This window comes from Xenopus laevis, chromosome 6L (assembly GCF_017654675.1).
Source record: "Xenopus laevis strain J_2021 chromosome 6L, Xenopus_laevis_v10.1, whole genome shotgun sequence".
Taxonomy (NCBI): Eukaryota; Metazoa; Chordata; class Amphibia; order Anura; family Pipidae; genus Xenopus; species Xenopus laevis.
The window spans coordinates 136,273,999-136,292,398 of record NC_054381.1 but is presented as its reverse complement, the minus strand read 5'-3'; the positions used below and the strand labels follow the sequence as shown (position 1 = coordinate 136,292,398).

The window sequence follows — 18,400 nt, the reverse complement described above, 5'->3', positions numbered from 1 at the left end:
CAACATTATATAAATCCATCTATAGGGACGGTGGAGTGAAATCAGCCGAAGTTATAATTGGAGCAAGAGAGATTGATAATACCCACGTCTGATCTGCAGGGCACCACTGAGGTACAGTGTACTATAACAACTGCAAACTGCAACATTTGAAGGGGTGATTTTTATATATTTATCCTGATTTTAGTAAAAAATGTTTTTTTCGGGTTGATCCTCATTGAATCCCAAAGAACACAGAATAGAAGAACATAATTATAGTTGCAGACGTAATATAAAGGATTAAATATATAGAAGTAAATATATGGGATTTGCAGTCTGCTTTCTAGCACAGACCCACTGACGCTCACATACCAGCGCACGTTCCCTAAAGTGGTCATTTTTCTTGAGTGCATGTGGTCATCCGAGACCTGAGATAACAGCAGATTCCATAATTCAAGATGCTATGTACTTTAAAAACCTTTGCACATTTAGCTTTTACATACGCCAGCAGAATGGATTTCCTTACCTTCCAATCACTCGGAATAGCACACTTGTAGTTTTATACTATTTAATCTTCTCTAGTTGTTTGTAATTTGTAAAAAAAGCCCCACTGTTTCCATTTAAAGACTGTAGATTTTCTGCTGCTTGCAGCATATTTATTTATATATTTTTAGCAGCACAGACTATCCTCCAGTGTACTGAAAAAGCTGAGACTCCCCCAGACTTTATTTTTAACCTATTTTAAATTCACTAATGGGAAGCAAGGGATATGGCACACCATGGCTTACATTATATAACTATTAATTTATGTAAAAAAGACAGCATTAATATATTTACTCAGTGAATGAAACGAACAAGATAGGCTGTAATATATTTGCGTTTCTAGACCATACAACACACACATATACAGGTATGGGATCCGTTATCTGGAAACCTATTATCTAGTCAGCTCCAAATTACAGAAAGGCTGTCTCCCATACACTCCATTTATCCAAATAATCCACAATTATTTTATTTTCTTTTATTCTGTAATAATAAAACAGTACCTTGTACTTGATCCAAACTAAGATATAATTAATCCTTATTGGAAGCAAACCCAGTATATTGTGTTTACTTAATGTTTGCATGATTTTCTAGTAGATTTAAATTACAGAAAGGTTCGTTATGCAGATAACAGAGCTATATATATATACTGAACCAAACCTGTCTGGACATATATATATATATATATATATATATATATATATATATATATATATGTCCAGACAGGGTTGGTTCAGTATGATATACAGCTATATGGGAATGTTATAATGTTGCCACAATATCAATAGTGCTACATATTGCTTTGTTTTTATTCTAGTTAACATGTTACAAGTTTTAAAGTAATGTATGGGGAAGTTTTAAATGATATGGATGATACAGTATTGCCACACTGGGACTTGCAATGATCTTGTGATGAGGTATGAACGTCACTCTAGCTGCTTTTCCCGCCAGTAAGTGTATTTAAGACAACTACACTGTTTGTTTGATACTTTGAGAAAGGCCCTAGGGAGGGCCGAAACGTTAGTCCATATTAATTTATTATTTTTTAAGTCCTGTGAGGGCTGATCCTCTCTTCTGTATTATATATATATATATATATATATATATATATATATATAGTCAAATACAAGAGTCCTCTGCACTCAACCCATTATCAATATATTTAAGACAGCGACATTTTGTGCATACTGCTACTAAAAAATGCCTTACCCTTTAAACAAAACAGGGATTGTATGTCCATATATTGCAATATATTCAAGCTGGCCAACTACGTCAAAGTCATCCCATATCTGGCCAGTCCTATGCTCAATTTTATCTGATTCATTAAGAATTCTATTGCTTCATTATACATTTTACAAAGGGACTTGGTTTTACTTGCAACTTAACTTGCTGCTTTCAAAGTAAAACTCCCAAACTTGGCTGCCCTTTTATTAGACACCAGTGGGATCACCTGACTATAGCTGGGAAGGGTGGGAGCCAAGTTTGGGAGTTTTACTTTGAAAGCAGCAAGTTAAGTTGCAGGTAAAACCAAGTCCCTTTGTAAAATGTATAATGAAGCAATAGAATTCTTAATGAATCAGATAAAATTAAGCGTAGGACTGGCCAGATATGGGATGACTTTGACGTAGTTGGCCAGCTTAAATATATTGCAATATATGGACAAACAATCCCTGTTTTGTTTAAAGGGTAAGGCATTTTTTAGTAGCAGTATGCACAAAATGTCGCTGTCTTAAATATATTGATAATGGGTTGAGTGCAGAGGACTCTTGTATTTGACTATATGTATTTTGTGGTCACAGCCTCATTGCACCCCCGCCTAATGGTTTTAAAAAATAGTGGTGAGCACAACTTTCCCTTGTTTGTTATAATATATATATATATATATATATATATATATATATATATATATATATATACATATATATATATATATATATATATAAAATCAAAAATAAAACCGCACTCCAAGGTCTGGAAATAGTGAAAAATAGTGAAACATTTTCAGACCTTGGAGTGCGGTTTTATTTTTTGATTAGATAGCTATGTTATAACCAGCACCCAGGCAGTTGCCTGTATTGCGAGTGCACCACTATAGACCCAGGCATTTTTTTGCTTATCGTTGTGCACCAGTTTAGGACTGTTTGGGATATATATATATATATATATATATATATATATATATATATATATATATATATATATATATCCCAAACAGTCCTAAACTGGTGTACAACGATAAGCAAAAAAATGCCTGGGTGCTGGTTTACATATACAGTAAAAGCCAATAACCACACTCATAGGACTTTCTCAATTGCACTTTTGAGAAAGTCCTATGAGTGCAGTTATTGGCTTATAACATATATATATATATATATATATCTATATATATACCTGACACACACATTGCACCTTTTATTAATATTATTCTAAGGGTTCTTAAGTTTATGACTTTATTTGAAAAGCCTTAGTCTTTTGTACTGCATTAGAATATGAATATGATTTGCATGAAAAACCTGACATAATTGGGACACAACAAAAACAGTGATAAATAACTACAACTGGAAGATAAACACTGCTTTATATGTATGAAAAGCCACCCAAGTTTCATAGATGGAGGCTTGTAGTATATATAAAGCAACATTGCAGGATTCACACCCCAATTTTATGTTTGTGAAAGGCATAGGAATCCTGAAATATTACATGTACGTGTGTAAATACTATTTTTTAATATGTGAGCCGTGGCTCTTTTGTTGAATGAATGTTTTACCCCTGGCTGTGGATTGAAACGGAGCACCAATTAAAGCAGCAGGGTGTTTAATTACAGTTTAAAGTATTTATCAGTGCCTCATACAGAAGGGCAATTCAATTCTGAAAATATATAAAACAAATGGCAAGTATAACCTAAGTAAACATTTAAACAAAGGATAACATTTGCAGCGATCACAGCAGAGGAAACTCTGCGCATTCAATTGAGTCAAGGCTCAAGATATTAATCCTAAAGTCCACTCCAAGACCGCAAAGGATTTGCACTAGTTGGCTGTTTAGCCTTGAGCTTTCTATCTAATTTATCACAAACCAGCTCAGTTGGGTTAAGGTCATGCCATTCAGCTTTCCTCCATCTTCCATCTTCTTCAAATTGTTCTGACAGAGCTTGGAACTATGCTTAGGATCATTACCCTATTGCATTACAAAGGGCTTTCAAATAAGTCTTATACCAGAGGGTATGGCACGGCACCAATAAATTACATTCCAATTTTTACTCAATCTATCCAGGTCCTCAATTATATAGCCATCAAAACATCCACAAACTATAACACACTTAGCTGCTGCTTATAAACTCTGGGAGTTCATGCTCTCATCTAGATGACACCATACACAACATGATGACGATGACCCAAAAATCTTAAACTTGGATTCATCAGTCTACAAAACTTCTGTTTCTTAGACCATGAAAGCTTCTTAACCTTGTTTTGTAGCTTTGACAGTTGTTTCTGAGCTCCTACATGACCCATCAGCTCTGCTTCCCTAAGACTCCTCTGCCCTGTTGAAATGGACACTTTCCTATGCCAATTCTGCCAAAAATACAGGCTTTTTTTTGACTAATAATGGGTCTCCTTTTCAATACCTAATTAAAATCAATTTTTCAGTATTGAAAATGCCATTTACCTAACCATAAACTTGTGTGTCCTTATGTTGAGGGTCAGGCTGGGCTGATGGGAGACTGGGAAAAAACCCAGTGGGCCCCAGGTCTTTTGTGGGCTCCCCACCTGAAACCATGGGCACTGTACCCTGACCTTCCCCCGGCTCCAATCGCAAACCACAAGAAGAGAAAACAAGGTAATGTATGCATGGGAGGTTGTGGCTGGGGCAGGAGGCCCAGGGGACATGGGGCAGGGGGATTGTGCAGACCCCTGGATCCCCCAGTATAACACAGCTTATGTTTACATTTGAAAGCAATTTTGTTTTTGTTTTTTTTTAATTCTCTAAACAGCATTTTTGGCAATGGGGGGAAACAGTGAAAAAAGCTGTGTAAGTTAGAAAAAGATATGAAGCACATTTTTCCTGTTAGATAACACTAAATGGATATGCCATATTATTTTAACAAAACCATCATTGGACTCTGCTGTGTAATGTAATGTACCCCCTGCTTATAGACACTTTGCGTGAACATAAAACTGTTATGAAACACCAGTATCACAACGAGATTGCTAATGCTAACCACTAGCAAACAACAGTCATGACATTCACATTATCTTACCCACGACTATAACAGCTACAGCATAGAAATGTCTCAGTAGGTATCATTTAAAACAAAGCATGTGGGCAATGGTAAGCAGTTCCATATTTTATATATAGTTCATTTACTTTGAAAAATGGTAAATGCAAAATCACGTTTCAATATTCTGCAACATTTATTTTGGGGACTGAGGAGAAAACTGAAATGCAGCATTTACAAGCAACAAATGCTAAGTCATGAACAACACTATTCTCTAGCTACAGGAAGGAAAGACTCAACAGGTTTCACTAGTCTCTCTATCTATCATCTATATCTATATCCATTATCTATATATCTATCATATATCTCTCTTTCATTTATCCATCTATTATCTATCTATCTACAGTATATATCTATCATCTATCAATTATCTATCTATCTATCTATCTATCTATCTATCTATCTATCTATCTATCTACCTATCTATAATATATATCTATATTAGGGATGCACCGAATCCAGGATTCGGTTCGGGATTCGGACTTTTTCAGCAGGATTCAGAATCGGCTGAATCCTTCTGCCCAGCCGAACCGAATCCGAATCCTAATCCTGGGAAATTGCGTGACTTTTTGTCAGAAAACAAGGAAGTAAAAAATGTTTTCCCCTTCCCACCCCTAATTTGCATAATTTGCATATGCAAATTAGGGTCCGGATTTGGTTCGGTATTCGGCCGAATTTGGGGGTTCATACCTGTGTGCCCACCAAAAAAGGGGTAAATGTATATGTACAGAGAGGCGGCACTCACAGGTTTTTAAATCAAAAATAGAAAAATATTTATTAAACTCAACGTTTCGATCCCCCACAGGGATCTTCATAAGGAGGTCATACTCGTCTGTATACGATAATCATCTATTTATCATCATCTATCTGTCTATAGTCTATCAACTATCTATCTTATCTTTCATATCCGTTATCTATCATCTATCTACCTGTATCTCTCTCTCTCTCTCTCTCTCTCTCTCTCTCTCTCTCTCTCTCTCTCTCTCTCTCTCTCTCTCTCTCTCTCTCTCTCTATCTATCTATGTATCTATCATCTGTATCATCTAACTGTCTATAGAAGGGACTGTCGTTGTCAGTGCTACAAGACAAGGTTAATTTGGTTTGATTAAAAAGATCCTAGGCAATAAATGATCTTATTTTGCATGTTAAAAGACGCTTTGAAGAACAGAAATGATGTAACTTCTTACAGAATTTGACAGGTTTTTATTTATCTAATTGTCCCATACTTACTGTAACTACAGCCATTTAATGAGCTTCTGCTGGGGGTTAAGTAGTAACCTTGATAAGTAATTGGCGTGATATTTACATTGTGATATTTAATGAAAGCAATAGGATTAGGGCAACGTTTGAAACATCCATGAATTGCAGCGAAAGCATATTGCAATTGAGAGAAAGCTGTAAGTTAAGTGTGACAGCAATTGAGTACGAGGTCCAGTCATTTCCAATTATTTTTATATTGGTTGTGGGCTGTACTAATGATTCTCATGGGGGGAATCTTGCATTAGCCATGTTCATATTTTTTTGTAGTTACCCTGTGCTTAACATCCACCAGGTTTAAGGTTCAATTTCACAACAGAATCAAAGTCATACACTAACATACCCCTCATGCCCGTTTGGTACAGTGTTATGCTAACAACCCCAGTGATGAAAAGGTGCTGCAAAATACTAATATAATGTTGTATATTATATAATATAGTGTTCTCTGCCTTGTTAGAAACATAATTACCTTTAGCAGCAAAGACACATTAGAGGAGAATCAAACATATCATAATTAACTTTTCTTTTTTCTTCATCAACAATTTTCTTCTCATCTCTCCTTCTGCCTCTTCTACTTTCTTCTTTTCCTCCCCTCCTTCAATATTGCCCCCTCCTTCAATATTGCCCCTCTCCTTCAATATTGCCCCTCTCCTTCAATATTGCCCCCCCCTCCTTCAATATTGCCCCCTACTTTCTCTTCTATTCCGACCTCCCTCTTGCTCACTTCAGGGGACATTGCAAACATTAGAATCAGCTGCAGTATCTCTAATACAGCACATTAATCAATTCATTTTATTACTAATTGGGCTGTATTTGTATGGCATTAGCAGTGTCATTTAAATTACCATATATATTGTTTGATTCTGGAATTAGCATTCATTTTGAACAGAGGAAATTTAGAGACCCTGGAACAGATTGTGGAATGGGATATGGAGCTAAAAAGTGCAAACAGTGTAATGTAATTATTATTAGAGATTATTATTAGAGATGGTTAAACTGGGTGGAGTGGTCCCTGTTGCTCGTTGCTCAGATACTGCCTTTGGGATGAGATGAAAGTTCAAAGGAAAAGCAATACATTTTACCCTTAACTTAATAACCTAATAATCCCATAACAGAGGTATGGGAGCTGTTATCCAGAATGATCTGGGGTTTTCTGGATAATGGATCTTTCCATTATTTGGATCTTCATACTTTAAAGGGGTGGTTCACCTTTAAATTAACTTTTAGCATGTTTAGAATTGCCAATGCTAAGCAACTTTTCCATTGGTCTTCTTTATTTATTTTTTTTATAGTTTTTTAGTTATTTGCCTTTTTCTTTGTATTCTACTCAGCTTTCAAATGGGGGTCACTGACCCCATCTAGAAATATATGATCTATAAAGCTATACATTTAGGGTAAGACTAAATGGACATTTTCGGCGCGGTCCGATGCGCTGCAACAAAACGATGGAAATGTCTGATGAAGTCGCATCGTTGATCTGATGCGACACGACTGCGTCTACATCCGACAGTCGTGTCTTGTCGGATCAATGCTGCGACACCATCCGCCATTTCCATTACTTACCTTATTTCCGTTGCATGCGTTTTGACGCTGGCGTTTTGTTACATCGGATCACTCCGAAAAAGTCCATGTAGTCCTACCCTTTTTATTATTGCTTTTTTATTGCTTTTTATTACTGATCTTTCTATTCAGATCCTCTGCTATTCATATTCCCGTATCGTATTCAAGTCAGTGCATGGTTGCTAGGCTAATTTGGATCCTAGCAACCTGAATGCTGAAATTGCAAACTGGAGAGCTACTGAATAAAAAGCTAAATAACTCATAAACCGCAAATAATAAAAAATAAAAACCAATTGCAAATTGTCTTAGAATATCACTCTCTACATCATACTAAACATTAATTTGAAGGTGAACAACCTCTTTAAGTCTACTAGAAAATCATATAAACCCAATAGGCTGGTTTTGCTTCCAATAAGGATTAATTATATCTTAGTACAAGTAAAAGCTACTGTTTTATTATTATTGAGAAAAAGGAAATAATTTTAAAAAACTTGGATTATATAGATAAAACTGAGTCTTTTCCGTTTTTTGGATAGCGGGTTTCCTGATAACGGATCCCTTGCCTGTAAATGCAGGTAGATCCATTTAAATGATGCAAAAGAAGCCTATGCATGGAGACAGAAATGATCAACATAAAGAGATGTGCTACTTCCAAGAATAAGAGAGAATACAGATGGCATTGTGGAAGCACCTCAAGGTTAACTAAATGAAAATGGAAACAAGACTGACCTTGACAAATTTGATCTAAACATACAAACACGCATGCATACGAACATACATATGTGTATATATTATATATATATATATATATATATATATATATATATATATATATATATATATATATCCTTGACAGAATGCTCTATAAGGCAGAACAGATATGCATTAAAACAAGCAATTGTTCAAGTGTTTGGGATGATTAGACCTTTGATTAATAGTCATGTGGTCTAGGAAAAAACAAACAGTAACAGGGTCAAACCAAGCTAATCCCATTATTTGGCCCCAGGTCAATAATAACATTTTACTAAGGGCTTTATAATGTTTGTGAAATGATTATCATATCCTTACCTGTAAATGCTTTGAGTAGCTTTTTATTAGGGATGCACCGAATCCACTATTCTGGATATGGCCAAACCCCCTAATCCTTTGCGAAAGATTTGGGTGAATACCAAACCGAATCCGAATCCTAATTTGCATATGCAAATTAGGGGTGGGAAGGGGAAAACATTTACCCCAAATATGCATATGCAAATTAGGATTCGAATTCGGTTCGGATTCGGTTTCAGAAAACTCCAAATTACGGAATGGCTTATTGGAATTATATTCCAATCCTTATTGGAAGCAAAACCAGCCTATTGGGTTTATTTAATGTTTAAATGATTTTCTAGTAGACTTAAGGCATGAAGACCCAAATTACGAAAAGATCCGTTATCCGGAAACCCCCAGGTCCCGAGCATTCTGGATAACAGGTCCCATACCTGTACCTTTCCGTAATTTGGATCATCATACCTTAAAGGGATACTGTCATGGGAAAACATGTTTAACGCATCAGTTAATAGTGCTGCTCCAGCAGAATTCTGCACTGGGATCCATTTCTCAAAAGAGCAAACAGATTTTTTTATATTCAATTTTGAAATCTGACATGGGGCTAGACATATTGTCAGTTTCCCAGCTGCCCCAGTCATGTGACTTGTGCTCTGTTTTGGAAAAAACATCTTTTCCCATGACAGCATCCCTTTAAGTTCACTAGAAAATCATATAATTTTTTTCAAAGCGTGTGTTTTTATTGATTTTCAAAAGGGGAAGGGGGGAGGGGTACAAACTAAAAAGGGAGGGATGGGTACAAGGAAAAGAAAACAAATTAAATCACATTAAACATATACATTTCTGTCTGTTGCCTAAATCAGCATCATGTATCATATCGCAATTACACTACAAGTAACCATTAAGAGCATTCAAGTGTTTAAGAGAAACAGCTATCTCTCCTTTTCAAGGATCCTGTTCTGGGTGTGAGTCTAACCAGGGGGACCATATTTTCTCAAATTTAGAGGGACATCCTCTCGCTTCATATGTCAATTTGATGTTTACCTGTGACTTTCCTACTAGTGAGAGCCATTGCTGTATTGTGGGAAATTGGGGGGCCATCCATTTCAATACCAGAGAGTTTTTAGCATAGAATAGCACAGTTTTGATAAGTATTCTGGACCTGATTAGGGGGAGTAGGTCTTCCACAACCCCTAGTAGGCAAATATTAGGTGTACAGGGTCCGGGAAAGTCCAAGTGCTCATGCAAGTGATTCATTACATCAGTCCAAATAGATTTGTGGGCACTCCCATATGGGGTGGGTGAATGTGGCGTCTGGTAATTTACATTTGGGGCAGCGTGCTTCACTGGCTCTCCCAAATTTCTTAAGCTTAACAGGAGTAAGATAAAGCTAGTGTATGAGTTTAAATTGAATTAGTCGATCTTTGATAGATATTAAAAACCCATATAGGTCATCTGTGACCTCATCCCATTTGTCCGAGTCTAGTGAGGGAATCATGTTCTGCCATTTCTGCTGAGCTTTGAGGAATGGGGCCAGTAGGCAAGTGGTTAATGACTGGTAAAGCCTAGAAATCAGTTTCCCAGCTTTGGGGTCCCATAATATCTCTTCAAATTTCGGGCCATCATATGTAATCTGGAGTGTAAGGAATTGAGCTCTAAAGGCCTCTCTGAGCTGCAGGTATCGAAACCAGTATATCGCTGGCTGAGCGGTTAATTGTTTAAGTTGGTCCATAGTAGGGAACTGAGAGTCTACCAGTAGGTCGTCTAGGGACCTAATGTGGTTTTGGGGTCAGTAAGAGAAGTCCTGTAAACCTCGCAGATGGGGCAGATTTGAACATTTAAATGTGGAGATCGTAGGGTGGTAGATGTTTTGAAAAGTTTACACGCCATTGTCCATACCTTACAGGGAGTAGAGATGGTAGTATGGAGTGAGTCATAGTCACCTAGCCTCCTATAGGGTGCACTGCGAAGTGCCTCTAGTGAGCCCACTATGGCTCCCAGTAGTGAGCAACTTGGGTTGTCTTCAGTGGGCTGGAACCATGTGTGTATGTGATATAGCTGCCCTGCTAAGTAGTAGAGTTGCAGGTGGGGGAGACCAAGGCCACCCCTATCAGTGGGGGCTGTTAAAGATTCCCACGAGATTCTAGGTGTTTTGTTAGCCCATAAGAACGGGAGCAATACAGACATGACTCTTCTGAAGAATGAAAGTGGGATATACACTGGAGAGTTCAATAAAGCATATAGGAATTTCGGTAAGTATATCGGTAAGTATATCATTTTGTATACATTTATCCGTCCCCACATGGTGTCTATGTGAGCTGGAAGAGGGTCAAGAGGTAGGAGCATGGATTTTTCCCTATTTATAGCTAGGCCTGAGTATCCCTGAAATTCTTCTAAAATGTGGAGTGTTGTCTCTAACGACTCATCACGATCTCCTAGGAATAACAACAAGTCATCGGCATAAAGAGACCTAACCGGAAGCCATGTATTCTGGGTGATTGGCGAACTCTTAAGGCTAGGGGATCTATAGCTAGAGCAAATAGGAGAGGCGAAAGAGAAAATCATATAATTATTAAATAAACCCAATAGGCTGGTTTTGCTTCCAATAAGGATTAATTATGTCTTAGTTTAGATCAAGTACAAGGTACTGTTTTATTATTACAGAGAAAAGGTAAATATTTTTTTTTAAAAAACTGATTATTTGGATAAAATGGAGTCTATGGGAGACGGCCTTTCTGTAATTCAGAGCTTTATGGATAACAGGTTTCTGAAAAACCTATCCTATACCTGTACACATAAAACAAATGTTTTAGCAGGAGCATATTGGTGGGCACAACAATGATTTTTGCACTCTAGGTAAGGTAAAAGCAAATAATAGAAATAATGAAAATACCTGCTAATCCTAGGTGTGCCATAGTAATCAGATAAGTAGTCGTTTTAACTTTTTTTGGTGCAAGCCACCCTCTGAGCACCCCTTAGCTTAAAAAAACGTTACTTACAGATACAGCACAATAGTTATAAGAAAACTAGGACAACAAATCTCATTTGACCTTCAAACTGGACCGAACGCTGAAAACTGGTATTTATCTCAATCCAATCTCCTAAAGCCACCAGCCACGCCACTGCCTAGGGTGATATTATTTTCTTGTTTTCTGCAGGACTCTGCAGCACCTAAACATAATGTATCAGAACTGTAATTATGCTACTAATAATAGGTGATGCGATGTGTGAAGGGTAAAATTGTGGTTTTTGTTTGTTTAAAGTCTGAAAGGTGAAATTCAGCTAAATCACTGGCCGGCAAGTCTAGTGCATGTCAAGGACCTACAACAGGGAAGTTCTGCTACAATTTCTAAGCAATCCTGATGGTTTGAGCAGTTTTTCACTTTCTTATTCAGCTCCCCCACTGCTACAAGGTTGGGAGTCTGCTATATTAAGACTGGACTATTATTTCCCCTTTCTTAAGGTCTTGGATTTCCTACTTATTATTAAGGAGAACGCTGCACTGAATTCTACCTGCCGTAAAGGACTTAAGAGAAACTGATCCTATGCATTAAGGTTAATAGGTAATCAGCGTAATAGTTTGGTTTCCTAATCAAACAAGGCTTAAATAGAAATCATCACCAAGTAATCACTCTCCAACATCGTAAGGTTTTAAACATTTTTCTGTTGTACATGGCAGGGTTTTTCTTTTTTTATTGCTAATTACACATGATGTATAATCACATTTTGATACAAAATATACACAATTACTACACTTGCTCCGGGGTAGTATCCTATATACTTGCTTTCATTATTTATCCTTCAATAGACTGATCAAAGCTAATTTCTGATTGGCTGCAATGGGTTCCTGCACTGGTACAAGTTTGTATATATGAGCGCCTCTGACTTTAAAATTCCCAATGTCCTGGGAATGGTAAATTGAACATCCATGCTACACATTTTAATAGATACTGAAAAAAAAATAAAAAATTCTGTGGAATCTAATGAAGAATCTGACCATGAGTCCCGCAAACACCATGCAAGTCCATTGCTCCTGCACTACATTGCAATGCAATTGTTCTTACAATAAGTGGAGTATATGAGATGGTAAATGTTCCAAATGCAACCAAAACACACTGACAGATTAAATGGCTTCTAATTAAATTGACCCTAGTGTGTGTGAATGTGATAGGGACCTTAGATTGTAAGCTCCACTTGGGCAGGGACTGATGTGAACTATGAACAGTAAGGGGATTATTTATCAAGGGCCGAATTTAAGTATTTCTAAGTTAAAAACAAAAACTGTGGTACCGTGTTAGCCAGTAGCAAAAAAAACAAATAAAAAAACAAACAAATACAAAAGTATTGTAGAAGTGATACCTATATTGGCTAACAATTAAAATACATTGCAAGCTTTCGGAGCACCGAGGCCCCTTCGTCAGGCAAAATACAAATGAAAGCTTTCTAGCTTTAATTTGCTTTCATAGGTATCACTTCTACCATACTTTTTTGTATTTGTTTGCTTTTTTATTTGTAATTTCTAAGTTAGAAATCCGAGCAACTCCGATTGCCCAAATGGACCTTATTTATCATTTAAAAAGTCCGAAAAAATAGGTTTGGGCAAAAATCAGAAAACTTCGGACCTTTGCCCAAAAAGTCTACATTTTTTGGACTTTTCCACAAAAAACACAAATTTTTCTGACTTTTCTGACTTTTTGGTCCAAAATCCCTGAAATCATTGGATATCGGTATGGACAGCAGTGCAGACACTGGGACCTTCCCCATTGACTTATACAGGACTCAGAGAGCTTTGAGATGCTGGGTTTTCGGTGATTTCAGACCATCGGACTTTAATAAATCCCAGGGGGGGAAATTTTTTTTGGTCTGAAAAATCAGATTTTTTCGGATTTCAGATAATCGGCGCTTGATAAATAACTCCCTAAATGTGTTGGTGCTATGCATATAATATATGATACAATACATTGATTTGACATTATGGATATATTTTGCCCATTAAAACTACGATTTTGGATTCGGATTTGGTTCGGCCAGGCACTTGGATTTGTCTGAAACCTAATCCTGAATTCAGTGCATCCCTATTTTATTTATCTATGGATCTAAAACTATACCAAGGGTTATTTATGTTGGATGCAATTGCAAGAGAACTAAGGGCCTCTCCCTTTCATGAACACAGCACCTCTGGCAGTTAGAAACATGCAGGACAGGGTGCAAAGTGCAAAAAACATGGCAATTTAAACACAATTTTTGTACTTTGCACCCTGCCCTGCACTTTGTAAATGGGCACTAAAGGTGGTAAATCTTTTCAGCCTTTGCTAATATTCTCTGGGTAATTCAGTAAAATTGCAAAATTTTGCTTTTTATGAGTTTTAGGCACGGTGCTCCAAATTACTACTTGCAATAGCAACCAATCTGTTCTTTGCTTTCATTTTCCAACGTACTGTACAACTTTTGTTGAAAGCTAAGTGCTAAAATGTTGTTGCTTTATAAACACTTTAATAATTGGTTGTGACTGGCAACTGTACTTGTGCAATTTACCACCTACGGCCATAAATCAGCCCCCAAATTCAAGAAACAGCAGGTTGCAAGCATTGCAGATAATAGATCACATACCTGTTCCATATAAATGTTTATATCATGTATTCATTTGTAAATCAAAGGAAAGGAAAATGGCTGTCTACAATGTGATCTTTGTGTTCTAATGAGAATAAAATAACCTAATACAATAAAGAGGAAGATGTTTCTTACTCGGTTTTGTGGGTATCAATCGTGTGGAAAAGCTCACTTAATTCATCAGCACTGAGAATCCCATCAGAAAAGTAAGCCTTGAATTCTTCAAAGGATAGCTTGCCATCATCTGTAATCAGAACAAAAAGGCATGTAATTAGGATAAGCTTGTATGTATCATTCTTCTTCAAAGTAATGACTCACACAATGTCCTTGGCTGGAGTCAAAAAAGGTGCATGTAGAAGTCTGGAACCATACAGTATTATGCAGTGATTTATATTAAATGTAGAAAGGCCCTTTGGAAAACATGTTTTGCGATAACGAAGATGTATAACTACGTCTTTATTATAATTAGAAATTATATACTGGCTCCAGTTGAATGGCAGATTGATTTTTAGAAACACCTCCATGGTTTCACCAGTTCCATTAATATAATCAATTGTTGGTGCAGGTGCAGGCTATTCATCCATATGTTCAGTGAAAGAAGATATCACTGAAGTCTAATGCATCAATGAGACCGAATAAAGAACTGGCAAATTACCACTGGAAACACATAGGTTTGTCATTAACTTTCCTGCTGGGAAGTGCAACGATCCATGTAAATCCAAAAAAACCATATTGAAAAAAATCAGGTGCTACTTGGACAGAAAGAATGAGCAAGCTGTAAAGGAAATACAAAATTCAGCACTATCTGATCTTATGTACCATTGAGACTTGGGGGCAGATTTATCAAGGGTCGAAGTGAATTCGAGGGAATTTTCGAAGTTAAAAAATTCGAAATTCTAAGTAATTTTTTGAATACTTCGACCATTGAATAGGATACTACGACTTCGAATTTACTTCAACTTCGTTTCGAAGTAAAAATTGTTCGACTATTCGACCATTCGGTAATCGAGGTACTGTCTCTTTAAAAAACGTAACTTCAATACTTCGCCAACTTGAACCTGCCGAAGTGCTATGTTAGCCTATGGGGACCTTCCAGAGCAATTTTCAAAGTTTTTTATATTCGAAGGAAAATCGTACGATTAAATTGTTTGAATCGTACGATTCAAAGTACAATCGTACGATCGGAATACGATCGTACGATGAATAAAATCCTCCAACTTCAAATGTCAGAGGAATCTATTCAATGGTCGAATTTCAAAGTATTTTCCACTTCGAAATTCGACCCTTGATAAATCTGCCCCTAACAGTTTTAAGAAATAAAAAATAAATGTCAATATATATTTGAGTGGAGGAGCCAATAGACCAAGTTAGGAACACATGTCAAGAGATTTGATTGGCTGAAGAATCAGTTCTTCAATGATCTTGTAAAGTAGTGCTGAACTGAACAAATCACAAGTGCAGCATCATGTATATCAGACGATAACCCCAATAAGGAGCAAATTTAATTAAAAAATGTGTTGCAATTTTCTCTAATAATGTCTAGTGATGGGTGAATTTGCGCTGTTTCACTTAGATGAAAAATTTGCGAATTTCCCGCAAAATTAGCGAAATGGCGAAAAATTTGTGAAACGGCGTTGGCGTCTCGTTTTTGAAGCCGGCATCTGTTTTTGACGCCAGCGTCCATATTTTGGACACCGCCGTCATTTCTTTTGACGGATTTATTTGCGCATATTTGCGGCGAATTCGTGCCTGCCAAATAAATTCGCCTTACGATTTTTCGGTCGACATCTGTCAGGAAATTGATCGGCCAGGTCAAAAAATCTTTGTCGGTCCCAGTGCAATCTATCTATGTTTGTAGGGCCAAGCAGGCAGCTCCCCTTTGTTTTACTGGCAAATTGGTCTTTTTAGTTGATGGTAAATTCGTACGATCGTTCCGAGAAAATCGTGGTCTCACGATGAGGATCTGATCTTTTAAAAATCTCAACATCTATGGCCAGCTTTAGTCAAACAAAGCAAATACTTTATATACGAATGCTGCATTGACTGATAGTGAATGCTTGAGGTTTCTTTATTTTGTGATATTTCCCAACATTTAATGAAGTTTCCATTCATTCGAGGAGGCACGAAACAAATGGTGACATCAATTGAGAAAATTCTGCATTGATTTTTACGGTATCTCTGAAGATCCGAGCTAGAGAGACGATTAAAACTCCAGTGTATCATAACATTGATGACATTTCAAAATGATTTAAATTATAATTTAAATAATATAAAACTATAATTTAAATAATTGGAAATGTATTTGTGAAGACTCAAACATACTGCAATTGCGACAAAAGAAAAAATAAATCACAAGACATTTGATTGACAGCAAAACTCAACTTCATAAATGATGGCAACACTTGATTAGCAGCGCTAATTACGAATCCCCAAACAAAATTATTTATAAATGTTACCTTAGGATTTATCACTCATCCATATTCAGTGTTTTTGTTACAAACATCATTAAAAATAATAATTCAGGGGCACTGCACAGATGGGTGATGATTCAATGATGACGGGCCAATCTGATTTCTACCCCAAAAGAGAGTAGTACCAAGGAAGACTTTGTCTGAGCACAAATAAGAAACATTTGTTTGGGGTCAGATTTACATAGGGTCGAATATCGAGGGTTAATTAACCCTCGATATTCGACTGTCGAAGTTAAATCCTTCGACTTCGAATATCGAAGTCGAAGGATTTAGCGCTATTCGTTCGTTCGAAAATCGTTTGATTCGAAGGATTTTAATCCATCGATCGAACGTTTTTTCTTCGACCAAAAAAAAATTAGAAAGCCTATGGGGACCTTCCCCATGGGCTAACATGGCACCTCGGTAGGTTTTAGGTGGCGAACTAGGGGGTTGAAGTTTTTCTTAAAGAGACAGTACTTCAACTATCGAATGGTCGAATATTCAAAGATTTTTAGTTCGAATTCAGTGGCGGAACTACCGGGGGAGCAGGGGGTGCGAGCGGGCCAGGGCCCGCACCCCCTCAGGGCCCCCCGGCAGCCCGAGCCACTAAAACTGCGGGCCGTACGGAGGGGGGCGGTGCCCGGCTGCACCACCCCCCCAGTTACGCTACTGTTCGAATCGTTCGATTCTAAGTCGAAGTCGTAGTCGAAGGTCGAAGTAGCCAAAAAAATAATTCGAAATTTGAAGTTTTTTTTATTCTATTCCTTCACTCGAGCTAAGTAAATGGGCCCCTTAGTATTTAGAAGCATAACATTTGACATAATTTGGAGGACAGAAATGATGGAGCTTCTGCTGACCAGGACAGGTCTTCTGAGCCATGATTGACTATTTAGTGCAGCCTTTGCTGAATGTCCATCCTACATTTGTCCAGAACAATTTCTTTCTATGCAACTTCAATATCTTTCATAGTGAATAAAGTGTATGAGAAGCTTAATACACGCTTCAAATAGACAAGTTCTTGCTCAATTGGTGAGATTATCTTCACCTGATACATTAATGATAAATGCATTCAAAAGACAGTAAGGCAATCAATGAAGCAATCAAAGTGTATGTAATGACTAAAGCCCCAGGGGATTGACAGAGACAAGGTTTTCATTGCTCCTATCTGGGCTGCTCGAGAATTTTTCAAGGATGGCTAGAGACATAAATAGTCAGAAAAGGATTCTTGCTATTTTCTTCCATTAAATTCCTAAACAGGTATCATTTTAGAAATATAGACAATACATCAACCTGGCTATTCGTTTCCTCCATGATAACCAATCATTTCTTTTGCTGTTGCAATTAATATATATATATTAATTACGACTGAGAGAATTTCTAGTTCAGATCAATATCAAGTAGAAGCCATATCAAAACATGAAAAAGAAAAGTCTTGTTATTTATTCATTGCCAGTGCTCACACAAATGTTTTTCCACACAAGTGGCACATTTTTATGTTTTGTGTTTGCTTAGCATTCCTCTGATTACTGATTAAAGCTTAAAACCAGAAAGTAGCAAGCAATTAGAGCATCTTTTTAGGAAACTAGACCAGGCAATCAAAACAGAGATGTTATTTTGAGGATCCTCATTTATTTGGAGGACTGTGCTAATCAGAGATCCCCAGTGCTTGCTGCTGAAAACATGA

General features: G+C 37.0%; 1 protein-coding gene across 2 annotated transcripts in view; it reads right to left on the bottom strand.

Annotated features, from left to right (window-relative positions):
* Positions 1 to 18,400, bottom strand: part of necab1.L (N-terminal EF-hand calcium binding protein 1 L homeolog) — a 118,956-nt gene that overhangs the window by 76,520 nt on the left and 24,036 nt on the right. For both annotated transcript variants that reach the window (XM_041566543.1, XM_041566544.1), the window contains exon 3: positions 14,402 to 14,510. In XM_041566543.1, the coding sequence (XP_041422477.1) occupies positions 14,402 to 14,510 (109 nt within the window). The remainder of the gene's footprint in view (positions 1 to 14,401; positions 14,511 to 18,400) is intronic.